Below are 26276 nucleotides of genomic sequence, written 5' to 3'. Positions count from 1 at the left end.
CTCCTTGAACTCATTGAACGCAGACAAGCTTGTCCCATAACCAAAGAAGCAGATCACAACCAGGCATCTTAAAAGATAACAAAGTTTTATTAAACAAACCTGGAATGAATAGTATTATTACATAAATTAGGCAGCAGTAAAAATTTCCTAGGGTATATATACAAATCACAGTGATTTTCATTGTGCAAGAATTGAAAGAATTAGCAACAGACTTTTTTTTTTTTTTTTTTTTCACATGAGAAGCTGGGACGACCCCACAGGGATCCCAGTGCTGGCTCGCCGGGGGCTCACCGCACCTGCAAAGGCACTCCGTCTCGTGTCTGCGGCATCCCACAGCCAACCCGGGACACCCCAGCCAGGCTGCCCATAGCACGGCACAAGGAAGAAGGAAGCTATGACCGTTCTGCAGAGCTGAAGACCCATCTCAGAGGACAAGATGCCCTGAGTGTCAAAAGGCTTGAAATCCCATCTGCTAACAAACACATAATGACTTTTAAATTAAGACAGGTTTCCGCCAGGGAAAAGCCAAGGAAAGCACAACAGAATGCATTACAACACAATAATTTATAGGAAAGCATGACAGAGCGTTTCCCTGTTACTACGAAGGACCGTTAAGCCCACGGGGTCTGCAAAGTCAACTTGATAGGGAAACGTGATGCTTGGAGAAAACACGTCTCCCACATCCATCGCCACCAAAACATACACACACACACACACACACACACACCCCAAACTACCCAAATACATTATTAACACAACAGTTCATGTGCTTATCTTCTTGTTTTTGGTAAGTGGACATCGTCCACTGAAGGTGAAGTGAAGAGAAGGCCTTCTCACCTCCATAAGACATAGGGACACACAGTACAGGTACACAGGACTTGCCCAACGCAGATAAAACCCATAGTCTCGGTGGATGGGCCTCCAGAAAGAGAACAACTTAGGCATCATCTTCTCAGTCTCCACTATGGGAGCCCTCCGGGGCTTCTGTGAATGTATTCATTTTGGGATATAAAATCTATTGGTTAGGGGGAAAAATCCAACCAAGTATTTTTTCCTACACTACAATAACCAAATGGCTAGAACGAGAATTTTGATGTGGTCATGGGATTTGATGCAGCCTGAAGCCCTCCCCGGGGGTGGGCAGCTCTCGGTGCCTCGAGAGTGGGGGGCACTGGGGTCTTTTTAGTTGATGGCACAGAGCCACATTTTCACAGTTAAAGTGGTCCAAAATCTAGAGGCAGCTGAAGTCATACAAAGAAATGGCAAACGCATCGCACGTCACAGGACTGTCTAGTGGTACTGGTGTTTCTGTCGTTGGTACCAAGGGAGTTCTTAGGCAGAGAGCACAGAATGAAACAGTGCCCTGTACCAGATGGACAGGTGGGTGGGCAGGGATGGGACGAGGAGTGTGAAGCCATCAGAAGGACATGAGCTGGGCACACAGGTCTTCTTGCCGGGCTTTCTTTTGACCCATCATCACGTCAACAGCAGAAATCACAAAGCGCCCATCGCCACAGCAGATACATTTACGCCAAGCAAGGTTCTCACATGTGTTCTGCAAGAAATTCAAGTTGGCTGGCCCCGATGTAGGATATGCTGTATGGCCAGCTGTGACTCAATTTCCTTCTGAGCTTTACAGTTGTGTGTTTAAGCAGGCTGGTGACAATCCCCTTAGGAAAACAGCAACCGCCCCAACACATTTCTTTGCAAAACACGCGTTTCCTGAGGAATTTCTTTTTAATGGTATCTGTATTTAAGAAAATATTGCCAACTCATAAAATTGCATAGAACGAAAAGGAGTCTATCTTTTTTTTTTTTTTTTTTTTTTTTTTCCTGATGCGAATTTTTGCGAGTAGTTCCATGACATTTCTTCTGGTGACTTTTGCACACAGATATCCGATCAGATACCTGAAATTTTCAGAGTGCCCCCACCGAGTAGACTACTTTCCAATGATATATCATGAGTGTCCCATGTGTTTGGGACTTATTTGGATTAAATCAGTCTTTGCATTACGTCACCCTGCTTAATTTAACAGTCCAGCCACGGGCCGTTAACACATGGCGTGTGCCACCTTCAATATTGCAATGGCAAGACTGAGTTTAACACCATCTGGTATTCTTGGAATTCCTTTTAGTTTTTAATTTGTTTTGCATGGCTCACGGCCGATGACAATGTTTTTAAAGAACCATGTGATCCGTGCATTAATGTTGGTGTGTGTGCATGTGTGTGTGTATGTGTGTGCATATCTGTCCAATATTAAGGCATCTTATTTCATGCCTTCTTGAAGCTATTTTCATATCCTATATTAAATCCGGGACAGTGAGAACTAAACCTGAAAATATGCATACGGGCCAAAGTGTCTAATACAATGCTTTATCACCTTCAAGAGAGGTGTTTCATTTATTTTTATTTTCTTAAGCACAGGGCTCCAAAATAATAATAATTTATTTTTATAAGTCAGGGGACGTGAGATCTTTGCTTTCCCCACGTGGGTTTGTATCTCAGTGCACCATCCCTTTGCCGATTTAGGCTTGTAACAGTCAATGATGAGGCAGTTAACTGTCAACGTCAGACTGGTAACAGCCCGTGACGAGACATTTTGTGCTGAAAGTGATGCCCATTCTGGCCCCCTACTTAATGCAAACCAGCACAGGGATTGCTCAGTCCAGACTAAAAACACTGTTCTGTTGGAATATCCATACAGCTCGCCCTTTAAAAATAATTTTCCTTTGAGTTACTCATTACATACGGTTTATTTTACTAAATGTTGCAGTCGTCCTGACCTTACTCACTGGATTTGTATTTGAAGAGCAGGTGATGTATGAGAAAGGGGGAAATGCGGCGTGGCTTTGAGTTCAGGGTCTTTTAAATCTTGGGTGGGTGCACATGTTCTCCAATCCACCTTGCAGCACACAGAACCCCAGCCTTCTGACTTGTGAGTGGGATCTGGCCAAATTGGGTAGGCGACTACGTGGCCTTTGACATTTTGCTGCTCAAAGAAATGTATGACTTTCCCACACGGCGGCTCTCCACGTCCACATACGTGGTCACAGAGGAGAGGTACAAAAGGTTACATGGACAGAAAAGGTCTTTCCAAGCACGGCACTGGAGAATAATAATGTCTACGACAGCCAAGAATCCATAAGGTGACTTGAGAACACATGAGCTGGAGAAGCCTTGAGAGGGTGCCCAGGTTTGACTCCTCCCCGCACCCATTTCAGCAACACATCTCCCAGGGCAGTGCTGCTCCCAGACCCAGTGCCCAAGGAGGTGGACTTTTCTGGGCCAACCATGGGAAGAAAGGAAGGGTAGAGACAGGGTCTTGGAGCTCTATGTGGGTTTCCCTCTGTGGTCACAAAGGCTCTGGCACCTACTAGTTAAGTGCACAGACATCCCTGCAGAAGGTCATGGCTGAGCCCTAAGACCAGACACAACACAGATATGAGCAACTCTGTTTGTCCAGCTGAGTCACGGCCAGTAGAGAGACAAGGCAATGCATCACAGACAGCACAGACCCCCAGGACCTCTTTGCATGCCTCGTTTTCTGGAAAGACCCACATCTAGCAACATTCCCACTGGAGCCTACTCTGCACCCACCCTGCATTAAGTCAATCCCAAGGGGAAAGCATGGGCAGGGTGCTCTCTTCATTGTATCTTCACAATCAGGTCGAGAGAGGAAAAGACAAAATCTCACCCACTAATAAGTCTGTACAAGCCCGCCCTGCCTACGAGACAAGAGTGTGCTGGACGCACCCAAACAGAAGAACCAAGAGGGATTAATTTCTACTACATGGAACACTGACACCCTATAGCTCATTTGCATCTTACTCTTCCCACAATGGAAGTTAAAATAAAAACATGCTTGCATGAAAGTCACCCGTGCAACTGAGCCAACGTGGAAAGTCACTTGTTAGCTCTGCATTTGGCTGGACACAGAGCTCAAATGGGATATTATTAGGTAGACACCTGCCACTCCTCCCATCACCACCACAATGGACTACAGAATTTCCAGATGTGATGCAGGAAATTTCTGGACGGCATTCCCTGCCTTGAACAACATTAATGGCCACTGGTATTCTCAGACTCAAACTCAAACGGACACATCCTTGTCTTCCCTTCTGGTTTTAAGACCTAAGGTCACCAGACAGGAAGCACGAAAGATGCGGGACATGGACCACCAGAACAGGTTTCCTCACAAGCTACAAAATCGCAGGCTCTGCGAAGTATAAAGATGAACATAATGGTGCAATTCCTGTGCACCAGTCCCACGGTCTTTTCTCACACACACACACACACACACACACACACACACACAGCACACACACGCACACGCGCGCACGCGCCTTCTGTGGTTATAACCAAACACGTTCAGTTCAAACTCATAAAGTTAAGTCTACGAGGAAAACCAAGACATCACAGTAGGTTCATCACACGAAGAGATAAGATAAAAATCTACAACCAAACAATTTTCTGAAAGGTCCTACTGTGCAGTAGATTTCCAGTTGCTTAATGATGCTTAATTTCCAGTTGCTTAAATAATGCCAGGTCCATGACTTTGTACGGATATGCAGTCTCTTTATGTACATCCGGACTTCTAGAATATGGAAATGTCCTTATCCCGTGGACACGACCCTTCTTCACAGCGGATGTGCAGCTCTTTGTTCCCAGCAGGTTTAAATCATCCTAGTTGAGACACAAATTAAAAAAAAAAAAAAAAAAAAGGATTTTGTTAGTTTTCAGAATAACCAGGTAAGTTTTATAGTAATCGTACTAACAATTCAAAAATAACTCCATAATACAGAAGAACAAACGTTCCTTTGCAATTCTTCTTGCAAAGATCCACAAGCATGAATTCTATGAATGCTTATTAATAAAATCAGAAGGCCATGGGATGCCTGGGTGGCTTGGTCGGTTAAGCATCTGACTCTTGGTTTCAGCTCAGGTCCTGCTCTCAGGGTCATGAGATTGAGCCCCGTGTTTGGCTCTGCTCAACATGGAGTCTGCTTGATTCTCCTCCCTATACCCCTCCTGCTCATGCTCTCTATCTCTAAGTATATAAGTCTTTACAAAAAAAAAAAAGTTAACCAGTATTTTAACAGTGAGTCTTAAATAGGATACGATGGTATCATGCACAGAATTATCCCATGTTCATCTACGCAAAGAGAGGAGAGTGATTCCACAAGCAAAACCAGGTCCTGTCTCAATGTGTTCACCGCAGAACTTTCCAGCTAGAGAGAAAACCTCTCAAGTCAAATGCTGAAGTCAAATAAAAACCAAAATGGGAGGTCTCTCCCTGCCAGGCATCCTAACAGTCCCCTCCATGAGCTGAAGAGATGGGAGACTTCACTTTTCAAAGGTGAGTGGGTTAGTCATACAGCTGTTAACTGGCTCTGGAAAGCGGGCATTAAGCTGCACTTGGGCGTCATCAATGAGAGACCATTTTGCTTCACGAAGAAATAACCTTCCCTCACAGATGGTCACACGTGTTTACTCAGCACTGAAAACGCCAGATCTCTGTCCCATCCTTTGTGCAAAATCGGGGAAACAAAGTCAAATGTTAAGACGTCTAGCTGCTCCAGCAAGAGACCAAAATCCAAGGTTGTGGAATAAACACAAAGTCATGTGATCATGACAGGATTTCTTGATTTCCCAAGGTTCATCGAGAAGGTCATCAAACAGCGTCCCCACCACTGGCCGAAGTCCATCAAGGATGACACCAGGCACACAAAAAAATGCCATTTACACGTATATTCCCAAGGATATGCCCCACCTTGAGAAAGTTATTCCTGTCTCCAGAATCTGCTAAAAACCCATCTGGAGCCTCTGGGGATACAATTCCCAACCGTGAATAGAAAACTATCCCCCAAGTACACGACAGACCCCATCAGATGGCAGATCTGTGTCTCCTTAAGTAAATTTAACAGTATCCCTGTTACAAAAGGGCTGCAGTCCTCTGGCTTATCAACTAAGTGTCATGCACTAGAAAACATACCCCATCTTGCATCAAGATGGAAGATGGATCACGCCTTCCATTTAAGGATAACTGGATAAAAGTCATTCACAAAATATTACAGGCAAATCATTCAAAATTGAAGCAAATGAACAGAAGAGAAAGTAAAACCCAAATTTAGAAACACCTCCTACTTTTAAAACTCATTAACTGGCCTTCACGAGCTTTGCAGAAGCTGGAAAAGCAAAAGAGAGTCTTTTTTAAGAGAACCTCCGGAGAACGGTCATTATGTGCTGAAAAGACTAAAACCCATCAAGCAGACATGTTCCCTTCTCATCCACAGGGACACCTGTCTTCTCTGTCACTGAATTTTTGTTTCCACATTTTAACGTTTAGGCAGGTTTCCCCTCAGGATCTGCGTGGCAAGACCAGCAGAGAGTAGAGGTCTCTGGTACACAACGTGTCCCTCTGGGGAGGGCTCTAGAACGGTGTCAACTTGAACATTGTATTGACCAGTTATTTCTCCCATTCCACATAATTACTGTTGGGGGGATAAACAGAGGCCAAAAAAAACAAAAAAAAAACAAAAACAAAAACAAAAAAAAAAACAAGAAAAGTCAAGGAGGAGAACTCTCATTGGTTGTATCTTGCTTCTCTTCCTTCCTGACATTTTTCTTGCCTGCATGCCATGAGAAGGAAAAACCAAGTGGTATACATCACCAAGCTCCTCACAGAACTGGGAGTAACTGAAAGGTCTTCACTACCCAAGGATCAAAAGATCCTTCAAAGTCATCACTTCCACACAGGGTCATAGACCTTAAAGTTTCAAAGAAATGACTAAAAAATCCATTCTTTTAAATGTCAAATGGAGCTTAGCCAATCCCATCATAGGTGTTTACTGCCATCATCAGTTTTTACTGAAAAGGGGTCTAAAAAAAAAACCCTTCCGAAAATATTTGGTTGGTATCTGGGAGGATACTGGTCTGGAACTCAGGGTTTCTAGAACACAAGGACTCAGGTATTTTTTTTTTTTTTTTTTTTTAATCAAAGGGGCTGTGCCCTGGACTGTGCAGGTGCACACGGATCTCACAGGGGTCTTAGCTGGATGTGGATTCTGCCCCAACAGGTGTATCTGGGGAGTGGGACATTGGAGGCAATGCTATCTCTGGGCCACACTTCATGTCTTGAGTAACACACCCCAGGGTGTTGACCAAGCTGATGCTAGAAGGATTCCATCTAGCTCTGCCCCACTGCTTGAGTCCCCGGGGATGAGGGAAGCCCTGCTCCGCCAACAGCAACATCCCCTTGATGGGAGAACACGTCAGCTTCACTGATTCATAATTACTGTGTCTAAAGATACACCTTCCAGAGGAGAATTCCCGTCCTCAGAAATTCTTGAAGACTTCCAAATCTTTCGGCGACACTGGAGGAGCCGTGTTCCAGTCATTCTCAGGGTACGCTTCGAAGTTCGAGGTATCACCCTCGCCACATAGCTTCGGCACGATGGGGGGCTGCAGGGCCAGGGGAAACACAGAGGCACAGTCAGGAGGAAACAGTGCACACCTGGATGGGACGTGCAGCCCTTTATGTCTACACCTTTACATAACAACAGAGATGATTTGGGGGAAAAAAGCACAGAGAAACCAAACTTGTCATTGCTTTGTTTATGAACATGGAAAGCTTTGAACCAGAAATACTGTGAGTAAGGTGTCCACCAATGGTGCATTATGAGGAACGAAGGGAGAAAAGATGGTAGCCCGCTCTTGCTTCTTAAATTCTAGACTGGAGAACCACCCAGATGCTTGTTCACGCAGCTGCCCAGGCCTGCCCAGGTCTGAGTGATACTGAAGTAGCTGCTCCAGTGGCCAGAATTTAGAAAATTCCAGAAAGATGTCAACAACAGCAGACTCCACTGACAGTATCACCAATGCCAAGCCTCAATGCAGCATCAATAAAATGAGGTCACTGGCACTGAAAAGGAGGTCAGCCAAAGGTTCCCATAGAGAACCAGTCAGTAAATATTTTTGGTCTTGCAGGCAGAGGAATTTCCATTGACTCTAACGGTGCTCAACGGTCAGCTGTACCCTGGTGGGGGGAAAGCAGCCACAGACCACATGTAAATGAAGGCAGGTGGCTGTGTGCTAATAAAACTTTATTTATAAAAATAAGGGGCTTTGGGAGGAAATAGAGCAAGAGAGTAACACTCAGTAATGCACATCTTCTAATACTGATTTGGTTTTTGAATGATGAAAATATGTCGTTTATTTAATTTTAACAAATTAGTCACTGAATACATTAAAACACTTAAAAGCAGTTCATGGAGACACTGGTGGTCTGGGCTGAACCCTACGTTCTAGGTTGGGGGCCAGGCATAAGCATTTTTAAAGTCCTTCCATTGACTCTAAATGTCCAAGGTTGAGAATGTCATTATTGAAGATTCCTGTCAAAAATACATTTCAGGGGCACCTGGGAGGCTCCGTTGTTAGGCAACTGCCTTTGGCTCAGCTCATGATCCCAGGGTCCAGGGATCGAGCCCTGCATTGAGCTCCCTGCTCAGCAGGGAGCCTGCTTCTCCCTCTCCCACTCCCCCTGCTTGTAGTCCCTCTCTCACTGTGTCTCTGTCAATAGATAAATAAAATCCTTAAAACCTTTTTTAAAATTAAAAAAAAAAAAAGAAAATTAAAAAATATATTTCAATTCTGGGTCAAGTGTCCAACTGTTGATTTTGGCTCAGGACACAATCTCAAGGCCGTGAGATCAAGTCCCCCAGCAACTCTAGGAGTCAGGCTAAGATTTTCCCTCCCCCTGTGTTCCCCCTCACATGTGTATGCTCTCTTTCTCTAAAATAAATAAATCTTTTAAAAAGGTGTGTGTGTGTGTGTGTGTGTGTGTGCTGTGTGTGTATGCCTGTGTATATATTCAGTTCAAAGAAAGGTGAGCTAGAAAATACTACCACCATCACTGTACATTATCCATAAATGTTGGACAAACACGTGATCTGTGTTACAACATTTACCTTTCCCAATTAGAAACTGGTGGGACTCATCCTAGTCATAGTTCAAGTGAGGGACAGAGCCAGGTCTCAAAAAACCCAATTGTAAAATGTGGGGTCTGAACCCGTTACCTCTAGGTGTCTCTGTAGCACTAAGATTTCCACTGAAAAGGGATCTTGGCTTATTAATGATTTGAGATGATCAGCTGTATTATACAAATTAATTATGTATCAGCTATAAGTAAACAAGTCAGAATCAGACTCTGCCCCTTGCTGAAGACAGGTAACGATGCTGAGCCAAGAGTCACCCTCGTACGTATGTTGTACCTTCAGTTTCCTTTGTGGGACCGCCTCCCAATCCACAGTTCGAAACCACCGGTGTCGCTTTACATCATCCGCTCCGTTCTTCAAAAGAAACAGGCACCGTCAGTAGACAGAATTTTGACAGGACAGGGAAGAAAACACTCCAGAGAATCTCTACTTAATAGACAATTAAAAAGTAAAATTAAATTTAAAAAGTGTGCTATGTTTTGAGTCATCGTCCCTGGACTGTGACCTAGGAGGGAAAATATATACATAAAGGTGTTGTGTTTTGTTCACTTTCATTCAGAGTAGAAAGAAATCCTGTCAGGACCAGTCTGGACCACACACAGAAGTAGGACTTTGATACAGGCTCCTGAGAAAAAACAAGACAGACAGAAGGACATTTCTGAGTCTGCCGCTTGTTTTTATCCTGATGGTTTTCTTCAGAATTTAGCATCTTAATCATACATACCTAGAAACCATGGTTCACTAAATGATGTCATTGGCTCAGTATCTCAATGCTAGCACGTCACATGACTAGGACTCAAACCCGTCATGTCCACTTCAGAGATCTTAACAGCTACCCAAAGGACTTTCCAATTACACTATCCATGTTTGTGTAATAAATGGTTTCTTATGGTCTGTCCCCTTCACTCTCAAGGCTGACACCAATGGCCAACTTGCAGATGTCAATGGCATCATGGTCTTTGAAAATCCTAACCCTAACCTAAACCTAACCCTAACTCTAACCCTAACCCCAACCTCATCCCCTACCCTATCCCTAACCCTAATCCCTCCCAGCTGTTCAGCCTTTGACCCTACCCATCTCATCCCTTTTTATGGCCCTTGGAGCAACTTTTTTAATCTATTAAATGTTGGGAATTGTTAAGACAGAAACACATGAATTCTGTGACATAGGAAGAAGCCAGTGGATCTGAACATAACATAAAGTTTGTGAAATGTCACCTGGTACCTGTGCAGAATAACTTATTTGGACATAGGGTCTTGGCACATCTGATTAAGTGAAGGATCTGAGAAGAGCTCATCCCAAATCAGGGTGGCCCTAAATCCAATGGCAGGTGTCTTTGCAAGAGACAGAGTAGGAGAGACACAGACACAGAGGAGAAGCCACATGAAGACAAAGGCAGAGGTGGGAGGGACGTGGCCACAAGCCCAGGGACACCTGGAGCCCCAGAAGCTGGAAGAGGAAGAAGGACCCTCCCCTGGAGCTTTGGGACAGAGCATGGCCCTGCCCCACCTGGATCTCAGTGGCCCTGCCCCACCTGGATCTCAGACTCTGCTCCTTTGTTACAGCAGCCACTGGACACAAATACACCCACATCAACAGATGGTCCTGAGAGCTTGGTGTGAATCAAGCCTCACACACAGGTCTACTGTGTCTCCCAAGACTACGGTAGACAAGACCAAGGTATGGACCCATGATTAAGTTCCTCCATGGATATCCAGAACCAGAAATAGCTAAGAAGATGTTCCCAGATTCTCTTAGACTCAGAGGTGCCACAACAGAACCAAAACATGCATATAAGATATCATATCATTTACGCAATCATCTCTTAAATATATTCCCCTCTACATGAAAAGTTTGTGAAAATCACACATGATGTACACTTTCTCAAATGATTAATTCCCACACAGACGTGCACATCCACGGTTATGGCACTATTCACAACAGCCAAAAGGTGGAAAACAACCCAATTGTCCATCAGCGGAGGGATGAGTACACATGGTGGGGTCCATGCATGAATGGACTGTGACTTGTCCATAGAAAGGAACAAAGCACTGACACCTGCTAGCATCTGGACAGATCCTGAAAACATGGGAGGAGCCAGACACAAAACATCACTTATGCTGTGATTCATTTACAGGAAAGCCCAGAACAGGGAAATCTACAGAGACAGAAAGGGCAGGAGGGATGAAAGGATTGGATAACAATAGCATAGGGTATGGGGTTTCTTTCTGAGAAGGAGGAAATGTTCTTTGACACTGACTTTGGGGATGGTTCCCCAACTCTGCAAACATAGTAAAAGGTGCTACACTGCACGCTCAGAATGGGGAGGCATGTATGGTACATGAGTTATAGGTCCATCACGTTATTTGAAAAGTCGGAATAACTAAGCAAAATACCGACATCTTGGAGATGACAGGTGAGTCATTTACTCATCTGGAGAGAAGAAGGGATGCGGTATAGACCCAGGTGGATTTCACATGCCCAGACACCCAGATCTCAACTTCAGCCAACCATTAAACACGATCACTGCGCCATTGTCTTTATAAATAGAAATGTATGTATGGTGCCAAGTGATGGGAGTGTCTCGTGCGTAAGACGTACGAAAACAAACACTGACCTTCATGTTTCCAAGGCGTCGGGTTCTGTCAACGACCAGCAATTTCCTAATGAGGTCTCTACATGTGGGAAGAAGACAAAAAGAAGATGCATCTTGATAGGGACCCAAGCAAACACGGCGTGTCAACGGCAATATTATGCAATGGAGGGAGGATCAATTTTCATTTTGCCTCCACGTTTTCTCACAATTGTTTCTTCACCGATACGGGTTTCTAAGTAATTTATGCAAAGCGGGGCTGGCTACACAGAGGGACAGAGCAAAGGGGAAAAGGTCCATTACATCATTGTGCAGAAATCAAGCCTTTCAATAGAAGATGCGAGAAAACTATGTGTCTGCCCCAAGTATAGCGACATTTCAGTTAAAATGTACCCGTGAGTCTGTCCTTGCCCAAGAGAAGACATCTGCTTTTACCAAAATGAATGGCCATGGTTTGCCCTAAGGAGCTACTTATTTATGGGATTCTGGTTGTATGTTGCTTGCTCTCCCATAACACACAAACTTCTGTGAGTCCCTTAAACTCTGCTTCCCCACCCACTTCAGAATACAGGGCCATTACGATCTGATAGTTTATGTCAAGACATTCAGAAGACAGGCTAGTTCTAGAAATGAAAGGTAAGGAAATAAAATTCGTGCTTGTGTGTGTCTCTGCACATAACACATAGAATATATTATGGACAGTAATATCGAGGGACTTCAAATATAAATTGAAACCCCCCAGACAAATCAAAAGACCTATGGTCCAGCTTCAAAAAACCCATGACACAACTTTGCAAAACTGAAAGGAATCTTATGCCCTGGGTTAAGGAGCACACCCCCAGACTCACGCCACAGGCTCTGGAATCCCAAGTCCTGTGGCAATATATGGGAAGGTCCAGGGTCCCAAGATCCCCGAATGCCTTATGCCTAGACTGTCAATCACCAAACACCACACTCTCAAACAATCCCAACTAATGTGTTTTTTTCCCTTCTCTTTTTCTACCATTTACTGTTAGTGCATGTACTTAAAGCGGTCTACACTGGGGTTCTAAATAAATGAAGTTTTATTTAAAATATAAAATTGAACCCTAAAAATAATAAAAATAAAAAAAATAAAAATAATTAAAAATAAAATATAAAATTGAACGCTTACAGAACAGCACAGTCCCAAAAGCAAGGGGTACGGATGTAAAGGGGCTGTCCAATATGGCAAAGCCGTGTAGGAACTCTGGAGGTGCCTGCAATCCTGGGACAGGCTCTGTGGCCACTGGAAATCCCTTGCTTCTATCCTGCCTGGTTTCTCTCCAACCACTCTGAGACAGGAAGAAACACTGGGAAGGTGTTTGGTCTACCACGTTGGCAACACGCCCCAAAGGTCTAACGTCCTTTCAGCTGCCTAAGATCCTACAAGGAATCTTAGTGACAATCCAAAGACACATGTGCCCAGGCAGGAAGGGGACATAGTCAAATGCCGAGGTTCTGTGAACCAACAACAACAGAAGACCTTGAGAACTTGAAAGTAAAAATCCGACCGTCATGGCACCCAATGGCAGTGGTTTGGATACACAAGTCTCATCAGGTCCTGCTTCTCATCCAACTTGGGAAGATCTAGACAATAATGGGAAGAAGTGAAGTTCTTCTCAACCACCATCTGCAATCAGCAACTGCACCTAAGGATCCCAGGTTCCTGCTCTGGCTGAGCCCCCATGTTGGGGGTCCCAGGCAAGAGAGAAGAATAGACTGCTATACAAGGAGCATTCTAGACCAAAGGACAGCAGGGCAGACCCTGATGGGTCTCTCTCAGAATAGACTACAAGGAAAAGAGGCATAGGGAGTAAGACACTAAACGTAGATTAAACTTAATGTTTGTCGTAGTCCCTTTTTTTCCACGGGACAGTATAAACGTAGTATGTTCATGACCGACCTGAGCCCTTCCCACCAATGATGGAAGAAATGACCTACAATTTTATGCGCTGTCCCTTCTCTGGGGAAACCAAGAACCAGCCAGCTTTTGGAAGAGTTTAGGTCATTGCTTGCAAGAGGAAGGGACTATATCCCCCAAGGTTCTGCCCAGCCTAAGACCGTCAGGGGATTCTACAAGGGGCTGAGTTGGAGAATCCAAGAGACAGTCCACACTCTATTGACGGGGAGCAACAGCTAAGCCACAGCTGTATACCTCAGGATGGACTCTGCCAGTGGGCATCCACACAAGACAACGGATGCCCATACCCCCTAGATTTACCCTGAATGTCAATGGTCTAAGGTCACCACCAACCAGCTGATCTGCCAATGGGCGTGAGTAGATTTCAATCAAAGCCAACCACTGGGAAATGTTGGCATATCCATGTGACATAATGTCACTCAAGTCTAATGGGAGTTGGATCCTGAGGGAGAAGCTCTATGTAGTATTTTCCATTTCTTTCTAGAGAAAAGAAAGTTCTGACTGCTCAATCTCCCTTCGCGCCTCACTGTCTTACCATTCACAGGACAGACTGCCCGCCTTCTGGATGACTATTTTTAACGGAACCTAGTTTTCTTGCTTGTCTTCTAAAACTTGCCTGGTGTGTCAAACACACCACCACCTCTGAGGCCCAACCAGCCGAGGGAAACACTGTCTTCTACTTGGAAGGAGAGCCTCTGTGGAGGAGTGAGATGACCTTCACCAGTGAGAAAAGCAACTGGCAGCTGTCCCAGTGTCATGAAATCAGTTTTCTCTGTACTCCCTGCCCATGGGTTACTTTTAAAAAAATAGCAAAAAGAGAAAAAATTTTAGTTCTTGACTAAACTCAGTTAACCACCTTGTGATCAGCTGGGCTTGGCTCACCTGAGAAATGCAAGGAAAGAACTAGAAATCACGATACTAAAATGTCTACTAGATGACCAGATGGACGAAGGTAACTGGAACGCCAAAACATTCTGGGAGTTTTAAAAACTTGAGTTTTCTCCCCGCCGTCACCACGAATTTAATAACCTACACACCAAAGTCACTAACACTGAAGCTGTAGAGAAGTCCTCATAACAGATGTTTATCAGCCTTAATATCAGCATGAAAAAGGAATTTAAGAATGAAAGTAACTGAAGCAGGAGGAAAAAGAGACAGCCTGCTAAAGCCATCGACAGTCCCGCCAACAGCAAAACCAGCTAGAGGAGGTGAAGGGCTGGGAGGAACCCTTTTCGTCCAATACCCCAATGGTTCTCTTACTCAGTGTGATTCACAAATGCCTGTATTGGCTAATTGTAAATGTCATTTCTCTCAAGGCCCATAAAATCTGGCCAAGAGTTATGAAAAGGTTAAGTATCATTACGGTAGAATGACGACCACCTTTTCCCGTCTGGTGGAAAAGCTGACTGTCCAGAAGACACGGAGCATAGCCTAATAAGAACACAGTATGTCGTCCTGCTCGGCGATGCCTGCTCTGTGATTTTAAAAATAAACACACACACCCCTGCCCCGATGAGGAGGGAAACGGTTTACTTACTTTACACTGAAATCCAAATGTCTGGGGAAATCTATTTTGCCTGCAAGGATTTTTTGATAAATGCCAAACGGGTTGTCATCGAAAAATGGAGGGAACCTGTAAGAAAAATAAACAGCTATTTTTAGCGGAGAGCGAGCACGGAAAAAAATCTCTGCTTTGTAGCAAGCGGTGTTTCTAGAAGCTCGACACAGGCAGGACGTTCACAAGGTCACCCCACCATCAGACCAGGAGTGAAGTTCTTTGTACTCTTGAAACATAGGGTACTATGTGGCACACAGTAGGTGCTCAATAAACGTGAGCAGGGCAAATGGAGGAGGACGTGTAACACCGTGTCCTATTCTTTTGTCTTTGGTCCAGGTAGACCATATGTCTGTAAGTAGCCAGTATCTGAACCTCCATACTAGATGAATTCACGTAGGTCACACATAGGGAGCTAGGCGAGAGGAAGGCTGGTTCCTAACTAGCAGTTTGGGCCACAAAGATCTAGCGCATCACAGCCTGCAGCCTGTTTTTATAAAGTTTTATTGGCAACGCGTGCCTGCTCACTCACTTAAGTATTACCGTCTATGGCATAGTTATCAGAAGGAAAGACTGTCGTCCTAGCACAGAAACCAACACACATGTCTTCTCTAATACCTTGAAATAGGGGGGGAAAAAATGAAATAAGTTACACAAGAACATACTGAAAAGTGCAAAGAGCTAGAAAAATCAAAGAAAATACAGAAGTTAATAAACATGGGCCAGATACCCACCCATATACCCAAGGCACAAGCTGTACTTCTGCTCAGAATGCGGAAGGGAAAGACCCTTAACTCAGAAGGACATTGGTAATTGGAACCTTTAGAAGGAGAACGTCTAATTCCCTGAAAGAACCACCGGCCATAGCTTATAAAATGGCATTTTCAGGGGCGCCTGGGGGGCTCAGTGGGTTAAAGCCTCTGCCTTCGGCTCAGGTCATGATCCCAGGGTCCTGGGATCGAGCCCCACATCGGGCTCTCTGCTCAACGGGGAGTCTGCTTCCCCCTCTCTCTCTGCCTGCCTCTCTGCCTACTTGTGATCTCTATCTCTCAAATAAATAAATAAAATCTTTTTTAAAAAATGGCGTTTTCATGGGGTGGCTCAGTCAGTTACGCGTTTAACTCTTGATTTCAGCTCAGGTCCTGACCTCATGAGATTCTCTCTCTGGCCCCCCACTTTGCTCATGGTCGCTCCCCAAATAAATAAATAAAATCTTAAAAGAAAACAAAAAAAAGAGGGAGTTTTCCAATGATATCCTGATGGAAGAGGTCAACTGTCAATAGGAAAAAGAAAAAAAAAATTCCTGTTGATTCCAAGTCAATTTCTGACATTTTAAAAAAGTAAATAAATTAAAAAACCAGAATATAGCGAGGGCAATGATGGTCTCCAAAAAGGTACATCCATGTTCTGACCCTGACCATCTGAGAACGTGACCTTATTTGGAGAAAGAGAGTTTGCGAATGTGATTGAGTGACACATACTGAGATGAGCTCATTCTGGATCACAGTGGCCCTAAATGCAATGACAGGTGTCCCTGTAAGAGACAGAAGAGGAAAGACAAACATAGGAGAAGCCACATGAGGACGGAGGCAGAGAAGGGAGGAACATGGGCATAAATTCAGGGACTCCTGGAGCCCCAGAAGCTGGAAGAAAGAGACAGGAAAGACCCTTCTTGGAGCCTCTGGAGGGAGCACAGCCCTGTCCTGCCTGGATCTCAGAGGTCCTACCCCACCTGGATCTCAGGGGCCTTGCCCTGCCTGGGTGTCAAGAGTTCAGGTCTCCAGAGCTAGAGGAGGATGAATTCCTGTGGTTTTAAGACACCTCGTCTCTGGTCATTTGTTACAGCTGCCCCAGGACACTCCTATAGACACTTCCTGGATCTCTTGGCTTCTAAGTTTTCAGCAACACCCATTTCTTTGTTCTCTTTACGCAGGCATCACTCCTGGAGGAAGAAAGACTGGGGACCTGTTTGGAAATGGGACTGTGGGTGCCATTTTGGTTTATGGTGGACCCTAAATCCAATGATACGGTCTTTATAAGAAATAGAAGAAGAGATTCAGAGAGGAGAAGCCACATGAGGACAGAGGCAGAGACAAGGAGGGACGTGCCCACCAGCCCAGGGATGCCTGGAGCCCCAGAAGCTGGAAGAGGCAAGAAGGACCCTCCTTGGAGGCTGGGGAGGGAGCATGACACTGGCCTGCCTGGATCTCAGCATCCCTGCCCCGCCTGGGTCTCAGAGTTCTGGTCTTCAGAGGTGGGAGAGGATGGATTTCCATTGTAAGCCACCATGTTTTTAGCCATTTGTCCTGTCCACTACCGATATATAGAAGAGACACATTAACTCTGCATTTGCATTATAGAGAAATGAAAAACTGGAAAACTAGTACCAAAAAAGTACCAAAAAAGAACATTAAGGGGAAAGCTGAGGGAGAAGAGGGAGGTGAATAAGGACAATGGAAGACACTTGGTCAACGTGAACGTGTAGCCGTGCGCGATAAAGGCATGAAACAGCTTTTCCCTTTGTGACATTTTAGCTATTCATGGATACACTCTGCAGTGAGCAGAGGCCCTGCGCTGGGAAGGCCACAGCAGAATCTCTGAGCCGCTGGTTATTTGGGTTTCATTACTACGACGACTTTGGCCACTGTCGGCTTCTAGCGTTACTAGCTTCCCGTCCTGAGATGCTGCCCAGGCCAGGCTCGGAGGAAAGGTCTATACACACCCGCCAACTATGTCTTCCAGTTCATAGCTCCCGAGTTGGCCGCTTCTGGTTGGCCAGATGCGCTAACAATGGCTAGGGGGGGTCAGACTGCTTTCTTGGGTGGCAGCCCCGTCTCAGGATTTCATCAGGGGGAAGGCGCACGTTGACAAACGGCCTGTTAAACACCAGGAGAAAACGTGTCCTACATACCGAACAGCCTTTATTGGACAATCCTTAAACAAAATGTTCTCAGGAAGCAGGCGTTATGGGGCTGTATCATGGGGAAGGTATGTTAGCAGTGGTTTAATGAGCAGGAAAAAATGGTAATAAATGAGCAGTACCAGATCTTGCCCGAAGGAAGAAGCAGAGAGAACAGGGATCTGAGAATGAGCCATGCCCCAGGCATGTGGAAAGCACCCTAAGAAATCTTCAAATATGTCTTTTATCCAACAGAATCCTTCCAGTTCTCCAACAAGCACTGAGCGCTCGTTATGTAAGTGAGCTAAAGAGATCCACGGAGCCAGCAGCGTGCCAAAGGACGACCTGCCCGTGGGCACGTAGGAAGGTCGAGAGTTTCCTCTCCCAGCATCACGCCAACTTGGTGGTTGTTTCCATCCTCGCTCCATGACGACTTGGACATATCCGTTCTACCCACCCACACCTTCCAGGAGAACGGATTGTCCAGAAAGAGGCGCCCTAATGGTGGTCAAGGCGGGCAATGTGGACATGGACTCAAGAGAAAAGAAGGAAGAGTTTCTGGACAGAACCCAGAATGGGGACGTGCTCCTGGTTCACCATTTTTGATGTCTTCCTCGAAGACACCCTGACGTGGTACATGCGTAGAAAACGTAAAGCCTGTGTCCTTCACGAAAGGGATAAGGACAAAGAGCTGGGCTGTGCAAGGATGGACGGCAGAGTGTAGAGTAGGAACAAGGACACTTTGTCTCAAGTATGGCAGCCATGATTCTCCATGTGGGGTCCCATGGAACCCTGGGGTCCCACAAGTCTCATTCATGAGCTCTGGGAGGGCTTTCCCCTCCCCCCAGAATGTAGCTCTGAACGCAGATGCATTTTCTTCATACACCTGCAGCAACCGTGGCCTGGCTGGGGTGTGTGTGTGTGTGTTTGTGTGTGTGTGTATGTGTGCGCGCGCGCACGGGATTTTTCCACCTGGTGCCAGGGAAACATGAGAAGCAGAGGAAGCAGCTGGACGGGACAGTGAGGAAAATTCAGAGGTGGTCCAGGGGAAGGTTGAAGGTTGAGTCTGACAGAACTGCAGAGGGAACCACGGAATGCCCAGGAGGGACTGGCGAATGTTGTGGTATGTGCACAGACTTGTGTCCCGCAAGAAATCCCTCTGGAAAGCCTTGATGCCTTCCAACGAGGAATGGGTAAATGGAAATACATTCAGCGTTTTGGCTGGGATGGGGTTTTAATGATTCATCAATTATTCTAGTCAGAGCCTCCTAATATATGAGATCTTACTTCACTACTTTCTGTTCTACTCCTAATATTATAGCATATGATATTACAAACACACGAAGAGAATATTAGCAACATTCTACTTCTAATAGCCTAATACACCATATTCTAATACTTAAACTATACCATAATATTCTAATCATTCCAATAAGTATTTTTACATAATAATTCTAAAATATTCACTCTAATACATCCCAATATTACATTCTAATTTTATTCGATTTTAATTCTATTTTAATTCCAATACTTTCCTTCTATGCCATCAATATTGTTTCCCAAACATGTGTTTACTGATAATAGCTCACAGTGTTATATTCTCTATGTACAAGATATCCTACTCGAATGTACGGTAGGAATATGGGGAAAACAGAGCTGCTGAGTTTCATCTATTAAGCTCTGGCCACTGGGGGTTCATTTACTGTTAAACAATGCTGACCTCTAGTGGTCAGTAACATAAAGGAAGGGAGATGGGTTGCAGGACCTCTGAGGAGGAATCTGACGAAGACGGGCACATCCACATCCCCAACCGTTGTTACGGTCTGGATGGATGGGCCCTGTGAGTGATTCATGCTTTCTGCTCAGCTTGGGACTTCACAGGCTGGGGTGTCTGTCAAGAAATTCGGTTCCGTGTGATTTGCTGGACACGTCTGGGTGAAGAGAACAGATGATGGATGGATGGGTGGATGGGTGGAAGGACAGACAGGTAGAGAGGATGGATGGACAATGGATGGATGGGGGGGGTGGGTGGATGGCTAGAGAGATGATGGATGGATGGGGAGACAGATATAGGGATGGATGGATGGATGGATACATATGATGGATGGATGGATAGATGGATGGATAGGAAGGATAGATAGATAAACAGATGACAGACACACAGACAGACACACAGACGGATGGATGGATGGATGGATGGATAGACAGAGATGATGGATGGATGGGTGGATGGATAGACAGGGAGGATGGATGGATGGATGGATGGATGGATAGACAGAGATGATGGATGGATGGATGGATGGACGGATGAATGGATGGACAGACAGGGAGGATGGATGGATGGATGGATGGATGGACAGATGAATGGATGGACAGACAGGGAGGATGGATGGATGGATGGATGGATAGACAGAGAAGATGGATGGATGGGTGGATGGATAGACAGGGAGGATGGATGGATGGATGGATGGATGGATAGACAGAGATGATGGATGGATGGATGGATGGATGGACGGATGAATGGATGGACAGACAGGGAGGATGGATGGATGGATAGACAGAGATGATGGATGGATGGATGGATGGATGGATGGACGGATGAATGGATGGACAGACAGGGAGGATGGATGGATGGATGGATGGACAGACACGAAGGATGGATGGATGGATGGATGGATGGATAGGCAGAGATGATGGATGGATGGGTGGATGGACAGACAGGGAGGATGGATGAATGGATGGATGGATGGATAGACAGGGAGGATGGATGTATGGATGGATGGATGGATGGATGGATGCATGGATGGATAGACAGAGATGATGGATGGATGGATGACAGAGAGCAGATGGACAGACGGATGGATGGCTAGACAGGCAGACAGAATAGACAAGTGATGGATGGACTGACGGATTGGTAGATGGACAAATGGAGAGACGGATGGATAGATAGATGTGATACAGAGAGGTGACAAGAGATAACAGACACATAGATGGTAACAGATGATAGATATATGAGTAGGCTGTTGATAAACAGATAATAGAGAAATACAGGTTTTCACAAGACTCCACTTTGGCCACACCCTCTGTGCAGAAATACACCTCCTTCCATCATTCCTTCCAACTGAAAGGGAAGGTTTCCAGGCAAAAAGCTCTGGTCTTGCCCCGCAGGGAACCAGACGTGGAAGTCAGTCAGGCTTTGGGTTCAACTGGGGGTAAACTCCGAGCACCTGCCAAGCGCCCCAGCAGGAAACTGGCCTGAAGAAGGAGGACAAAGGACGGAGCAGGGAGGGCGGAAGGAAGCCAGGGGCCGCACGTCTGAGGGCCCCCAACCCCTGTCCTGGCACCTCCCAGACCGGCTGGCTGTGAGCTGCATCAACAGAGAAGAGCCCTTCCTCCGTGGAACCACGAGGAATCCCCACATCTAGGATCTCTAAGCAGGGGAATGTTTGCTTTATGTTTCTGGTAGAGGAACATCATACCTGCCGCGTACCTCTGCCAGGCTGGACTCCTCAATCACGGTGATACCGTGGTGCCCATTCAACACCTCTGCTGTCCAGATGTGGGGAAAGCAGAACCTTACTAGCCTCACGCCAAGAAAGTACGGGCACACGCTCTCCTTTCTGGCATGTGACTCATTCATAAAGTCCTAAATCGTATGCAATTTATGTATCTTTATCAACACATACGGTCATTACCTGAGCTCTCTGCCTTGCTCCAAAAGAGCCCATGCAGAAGACCTAATATTATAGTCATGGGAGGCAGGGACATTTAGACAGGAGAAAGGTTCCAAATGCTGGGGCTTCCCGTGTATCCCACTGCTGTGCTGGCACAGGGAAACCAGCACGGGAGGACATCATGGGTATCTGCCACCAAAAGCACTAGACGTCCAGCAGCAGGGGAGGGAAGCAGTGGAGAGGACGCACTGACCCTCCTACTCACCCCGAGTGCATCTCAAAGATCAGGATGCCGAGCGCCCACCAGTCCACAGCTCTCCCATGGCCTTTGCTCTGGATGACTTCAGGGGCCAGATACTCAGGCGTTCCACAAAGGGTCCACGTCCTGGGGACAGAGAAGGGCATAATGGAGAGTTAGGAGAGCCGAGTGACTGCGTGTATCTCAGAAGGACTGAATGTGACAATGATGTTGGTGATTACCACGATGCCCTATGCCCACCCCGTGGACACACTGTGCTGGACAGAGACGCCGCCGTTGTCTTAGAGGACTTGTTCCCTTACAAACACTCATTAACCTACACAGAACCGAAGGAACGTCCTTGGTATCCCCGCCTCACACTGTGGCTGTTGCTTACCTTGGTCTACTTAAACACAAAAATACCACGGTACCTGTTTTCCCATGAAATGATACGGGAAAGAAGTCAAGAATTCACTCACTAAGCCGTCATGAACCTACATGTCTTCTCCATCAACGAGCTAGTGCTTGCCTCCAGAGGAAAGGCAAACCCACCACTAATGGCCCTTTCCACCTGCTCCCAAAAACCTATGATGTGTTTTCAACGTTTCTATAGGTTCGAGGTCATTTTCATCTCACCAGTGGCTTCTAGAAATCCTTAGGTTAAGAGACACTGGGATATTTAGGGTTTAAACAGGGTAGGGGCCTTTTTGAAAGGACTGTCTCTGCAGAAGGGCAGACACTTGCCAAAAATTTAGCTTCTAGCCTCACCTCGGGGACAGTGGGCTAGAAAAAAAGGGATGCTGACCCCTCCCACCCCCACCAAAACTGGACCCAGCCCAGACAGTGGAGCTTTTCAAGGTCAGGTATGTTGTGTTTTACTCTGGTCACCCCTCCCCTGTGCTGTCTCGGATCTCTCTTTTTCCCAAAAGGTAAAAATGGAGCTCCTGTCCTCTTGTCCTTATAAGAGAATTCTCCTTATACTTAAAAAGAGGCACTATGTTTCATTAAAACATAGATGTGTCACAGGTGTGTCACCTTTCTGCTGAGATCTCTAAATTTTACGCTCTATGGAAAACGCAAGACCGACTGTCTTCATTTTCTCCCAGTTCACATACCTCAGCATGGAGGTGAACCAGAACTCACCTGTAAAAAAGACTTTTTTTTTTTTAATAAAAAAAGGTAAAATTCCAAGTATCATATAAATAAGTCCTGAGATGTAATGAATGGCATGTTGACTGGCTAATAAGACCGTGTTTCACATCTAAAATTTACCAAGAAGACAGAACTTATGTGCGTTCCCACCACCGCAAAAAAGTGGTAACCAGGTAGAGATGATGAAATGTGATCACGAACTTGAGTGTGATAATCGCTTTACAATCTGTATTAAATCACACTATGCGCCTTTTGGAAAACCATATTGTACAATGTCAATATGTACAATTTGTTGATCATACCTCATTAAAGATGGAGGGGGGAAAAATGTGATGAGGACATGGACGTGCACAGAGGGAAGACCACTGGGGACACAGGGATGGCACCTACACTCTAGGAACCACATGAGGTGACCTGAAGCCTGGACAGAGGCTCAGAACAGACCCCTTTCTTGGGAGCCACTGTGGGACCATGGCTCTGCAGACACCTTCATTCCAGAACTCCCAACTTCCAGAACCACGGGAGAGTACCGTTGACCGAAGCCCGTCAGTCGGGCAGCTGTAACGGCAGCCCCGGGGAAGGAACGCATTCCCCACCACACACCGTCCATGCACACACTTTACCCTCCTTCCAAAGCACCTGCGGGCTCGTCCCCGCACGCTCTATCTGGCACACTGTGTTGCCTGATGGCAGGGGAAAGGCAGACATCTAAAAGTACAACTTCGGAGCTCAAGATGGCCATACTGATTTCCACGTCTGTTTCTAAACAGCTGACCAGCCCTCACCCGCTAAGACTCCGACAGATGAGAGCCCATCTCTAAGGCAGACAGTGGTGGCTCAGGAAGAGGAAGGTATGGGGCTTCCGCGAGTATGAAGTTCAGGTCCTCCTTGTGCCTTTGCTCCTTGGTCAGCAGGAAGGAAAGAGTCCAAAATGGAGACCACGTCACGCCAATTGGGATGTGACCCAGAAGGGCCAGCGAGGATGTGGGGAACAGGGATCCCTCATGCATGGCTGGTGGGAAGGCAAGCGGGTGCAGTCACCGTGGAGGACAGTATGGCGGGCGCCTGCGAAGTGCAACCTAGCATCATCGTACGATCCATGACGCCTTCCAGTGTACACCCGGAGGAAACAAAGGCAAGAGCGTTGAAGACATACTTGCACACCCATGTTCAGACCAGCGTGACTCATCACGGTGGCCCAAAGGCAGGTGCCAACCACGCACCCATCAGTGGATGAATGGATCAAGAAGACGGGGTCCAGTCACACCATGGAATGTGATTCAGCCTCAAAAAGGCATGACACGGACCCCTGCTAACAACATGGATGAACGGGGAGGACATGCTGCTGAGCGACCTCAGCCAGACTCAGAAAGACAAATACTGTACGATGTCATGTGTACAGGGTCCCCAGAGCAGGGAAACGCAGACAGACAGGAGATGGTGGTGCCAGGGGCTGGGGGAGGGGGTGGGGATCAAGTATTTCACGGGCACAGAGCTTTACTAGGGAAGGGTGCAAAATTGTGCAGTGGGATGGCAGGGATGTTGCAGGATGCCACAAATGCATCTGATTGCAGTGAACCATGCCCTTCAAAATGGGGAAGATGGTCAACTTTATCCTAAGTATACTTTACAACGATCTTTATTAAAAAGTGCAGAAGCAGAAGAGGCCAGGCAGAGCAGGGTGTCCTCCAAGGAAGGAAGATGCAAAGACAAGTGTCTGATGAACAAAGTCAAGGAAAGGGAAGCAGGACCTCAGCAGAGGCTGGACAAAGGCTGGGTTTGGAGAGGGCTTGGGAATCTGTCATCCTAGAGAGACAGCTGTGTCTGGTTGGCGCTCTCCTGCTAGGGAAAATGTTGCGTGGGGTTCTCCACTTAGCGACTGAGACCTTGAGCTCGAGGGCAGACCTGTGCCCTTTTTGCCAATGTATGGGGCAGGTCCTTCATGCTGGACTCCCAGGCTGGTGGCACACCCAAGGCTGCCTAAAGCTAGCTGGAAATCGATCTCTGGGCTCATGTTAAGAGCAGGTGAGGTGGCCACAGGTCATTATATATGCATCAGGTACAGCGTCTCCCCTTGCATCTGGAAAAGTGCGTTTCTTTATGGCTCCGTCCTAGCATAAGAGGCACAGGGGGAAGGCTGTGGAACCTTCTAGCTTCTGAACTTCCCTACATAGACCAAGACTTGTTTAGAGGAAGGCCCTCCTACAAATGGCCCCAGTGCATCGTGGATGTACACAGAGGCATAAACATCTAGAGAGCTTTGGACAGTGGTCAACATGGAAAGATGAGACAAACAGCCCCGAATGTTATTCAGAGGCCGCGGGTCCAGGCTGTGAATTATCCATGCCCCCGGTCGTCTCTCCTTCTGCTCACACAGCTCTAGAGAGCAGGCAAGGTTACACCTGATGTTCTCAGTGCTCAGTGTTATCAGTTCCACTATGGCGGGGGCGGGAAGCCGCATTAATGAAAGAAAGACCGGATTCTCTGCAAGGTATGTGTACTGAACTGCTCGTGTGTTCTTAACCTCCCATCACCTGCCAGGGCATCTATATAGGGGCAAACCCTGTTCCCCCAAAAGTCCTAAGCCCCAGAGCCTGTGAATGTGATCTTATTTGGAAATAGGGTCTTGCAGATGTAATCAAGTTAAGACGACGTCATATTGGAGCAGGATGAACTAACTCAGTAACTGGTGTGCTTGTGAGAAGAGGGAGAGACAGAGAGATCTCTCTCTGAGATCCCTACCTCACAGTGAGCGGGCAGCCACCTAAAAAAACCACCAAGAGTCCTCACCAGCAACCAAGCTGCCCGGCACCCTGAGCTTGGACTGCCAGCCTCCAGAACTGTGACAAATCAATTTCCTATAAGGTAATCAATCCTTTCTGATTAGGACCCCACTCTCTTGACCTCATTTAACCTTAATTACCTCCTAAAAGCCCTATCTCTAAATACAGTGGCCTTGGGAGGGTTAAAGCTTTAATACATGAATTCTGGAGGGACATAATTAGTCCATAGCAATGGTGGTGATAGTGATGGTGGTGATGATAGTGTAGATGGTGATGGGGATGAAGGTGATGGTGATGATGGCGATGGTGGTGATGGCTGATGGTCAAGATAATGATGGTGAAGGAGGTGATGATTTTAATGGTGGTGACGATAGTGATGATGATGTTGGTGTTGGTGATAATGATGATGTAGGTGGTGGTGATGGGGATGAAGGAGATGGTGATG

The 26276-nt window shown here is 46.2% G+C and overlaps 1 protein-coding gene across 1 annotated transcript in view; it reads right to left on the bottom strand.

Annotated features, from left to right (window-relative positions):
* Positions 1–212: 212 nt before the first annotated feature.
* LOC111157130 (protein kinase, X-linked) overlaps positions 213–26276 on the bottom strand; it is a 79663-nt gene continuing 53599 nt past the window's right edge. The window contains exons 4-9 of the mRNA XM_022518372.1: positions 21924–22043; positions 15068–15163; positions 11613–11670; positions 9271–9348; positions 7314–7462; positions 213–4684 (exon numbers count right to left, since the gene is read on the bottom strand). Coding sequence (XP_022374080.1) covers positions 7337–7462; positions 9271–9348; positions 11613–11670; positions 15068–15163; positions 21924–22043 — 478 coding nt within the window. The 3' untranslated portion in view covers positions 213–4684; positions 7314–7336. The remainder of the gene's footprint in view (positions 4685–7313; positions 7463–9270; positions 9349–11612; positions 11671–15067; positions 15164–21923; positions 22044–26276) is intronic.

The sequence above is a fragment of the Enhydra lutris genome, unplaced genomic scaffold, assembly GCF_002288905.1.
Source record: "Enhydra lutris kenyoni isolate GAN:26980312 unplaced genomic scaffold, ASM228890v2 scaffoldscaffold52, whole genome shotgun sequence".
Classification (NCBI taxonomy): domain Eukaryota; kingdom Metazoa; phylum Chordata; class Mammalia; order Carnivora; family Mustelidae; genus Enhydra; species Enhydra lutris.
Note: the sequence above shows the minus strand (reverse complement) of the source record. Positions and strands in the feature narration are given on the sequence as shown.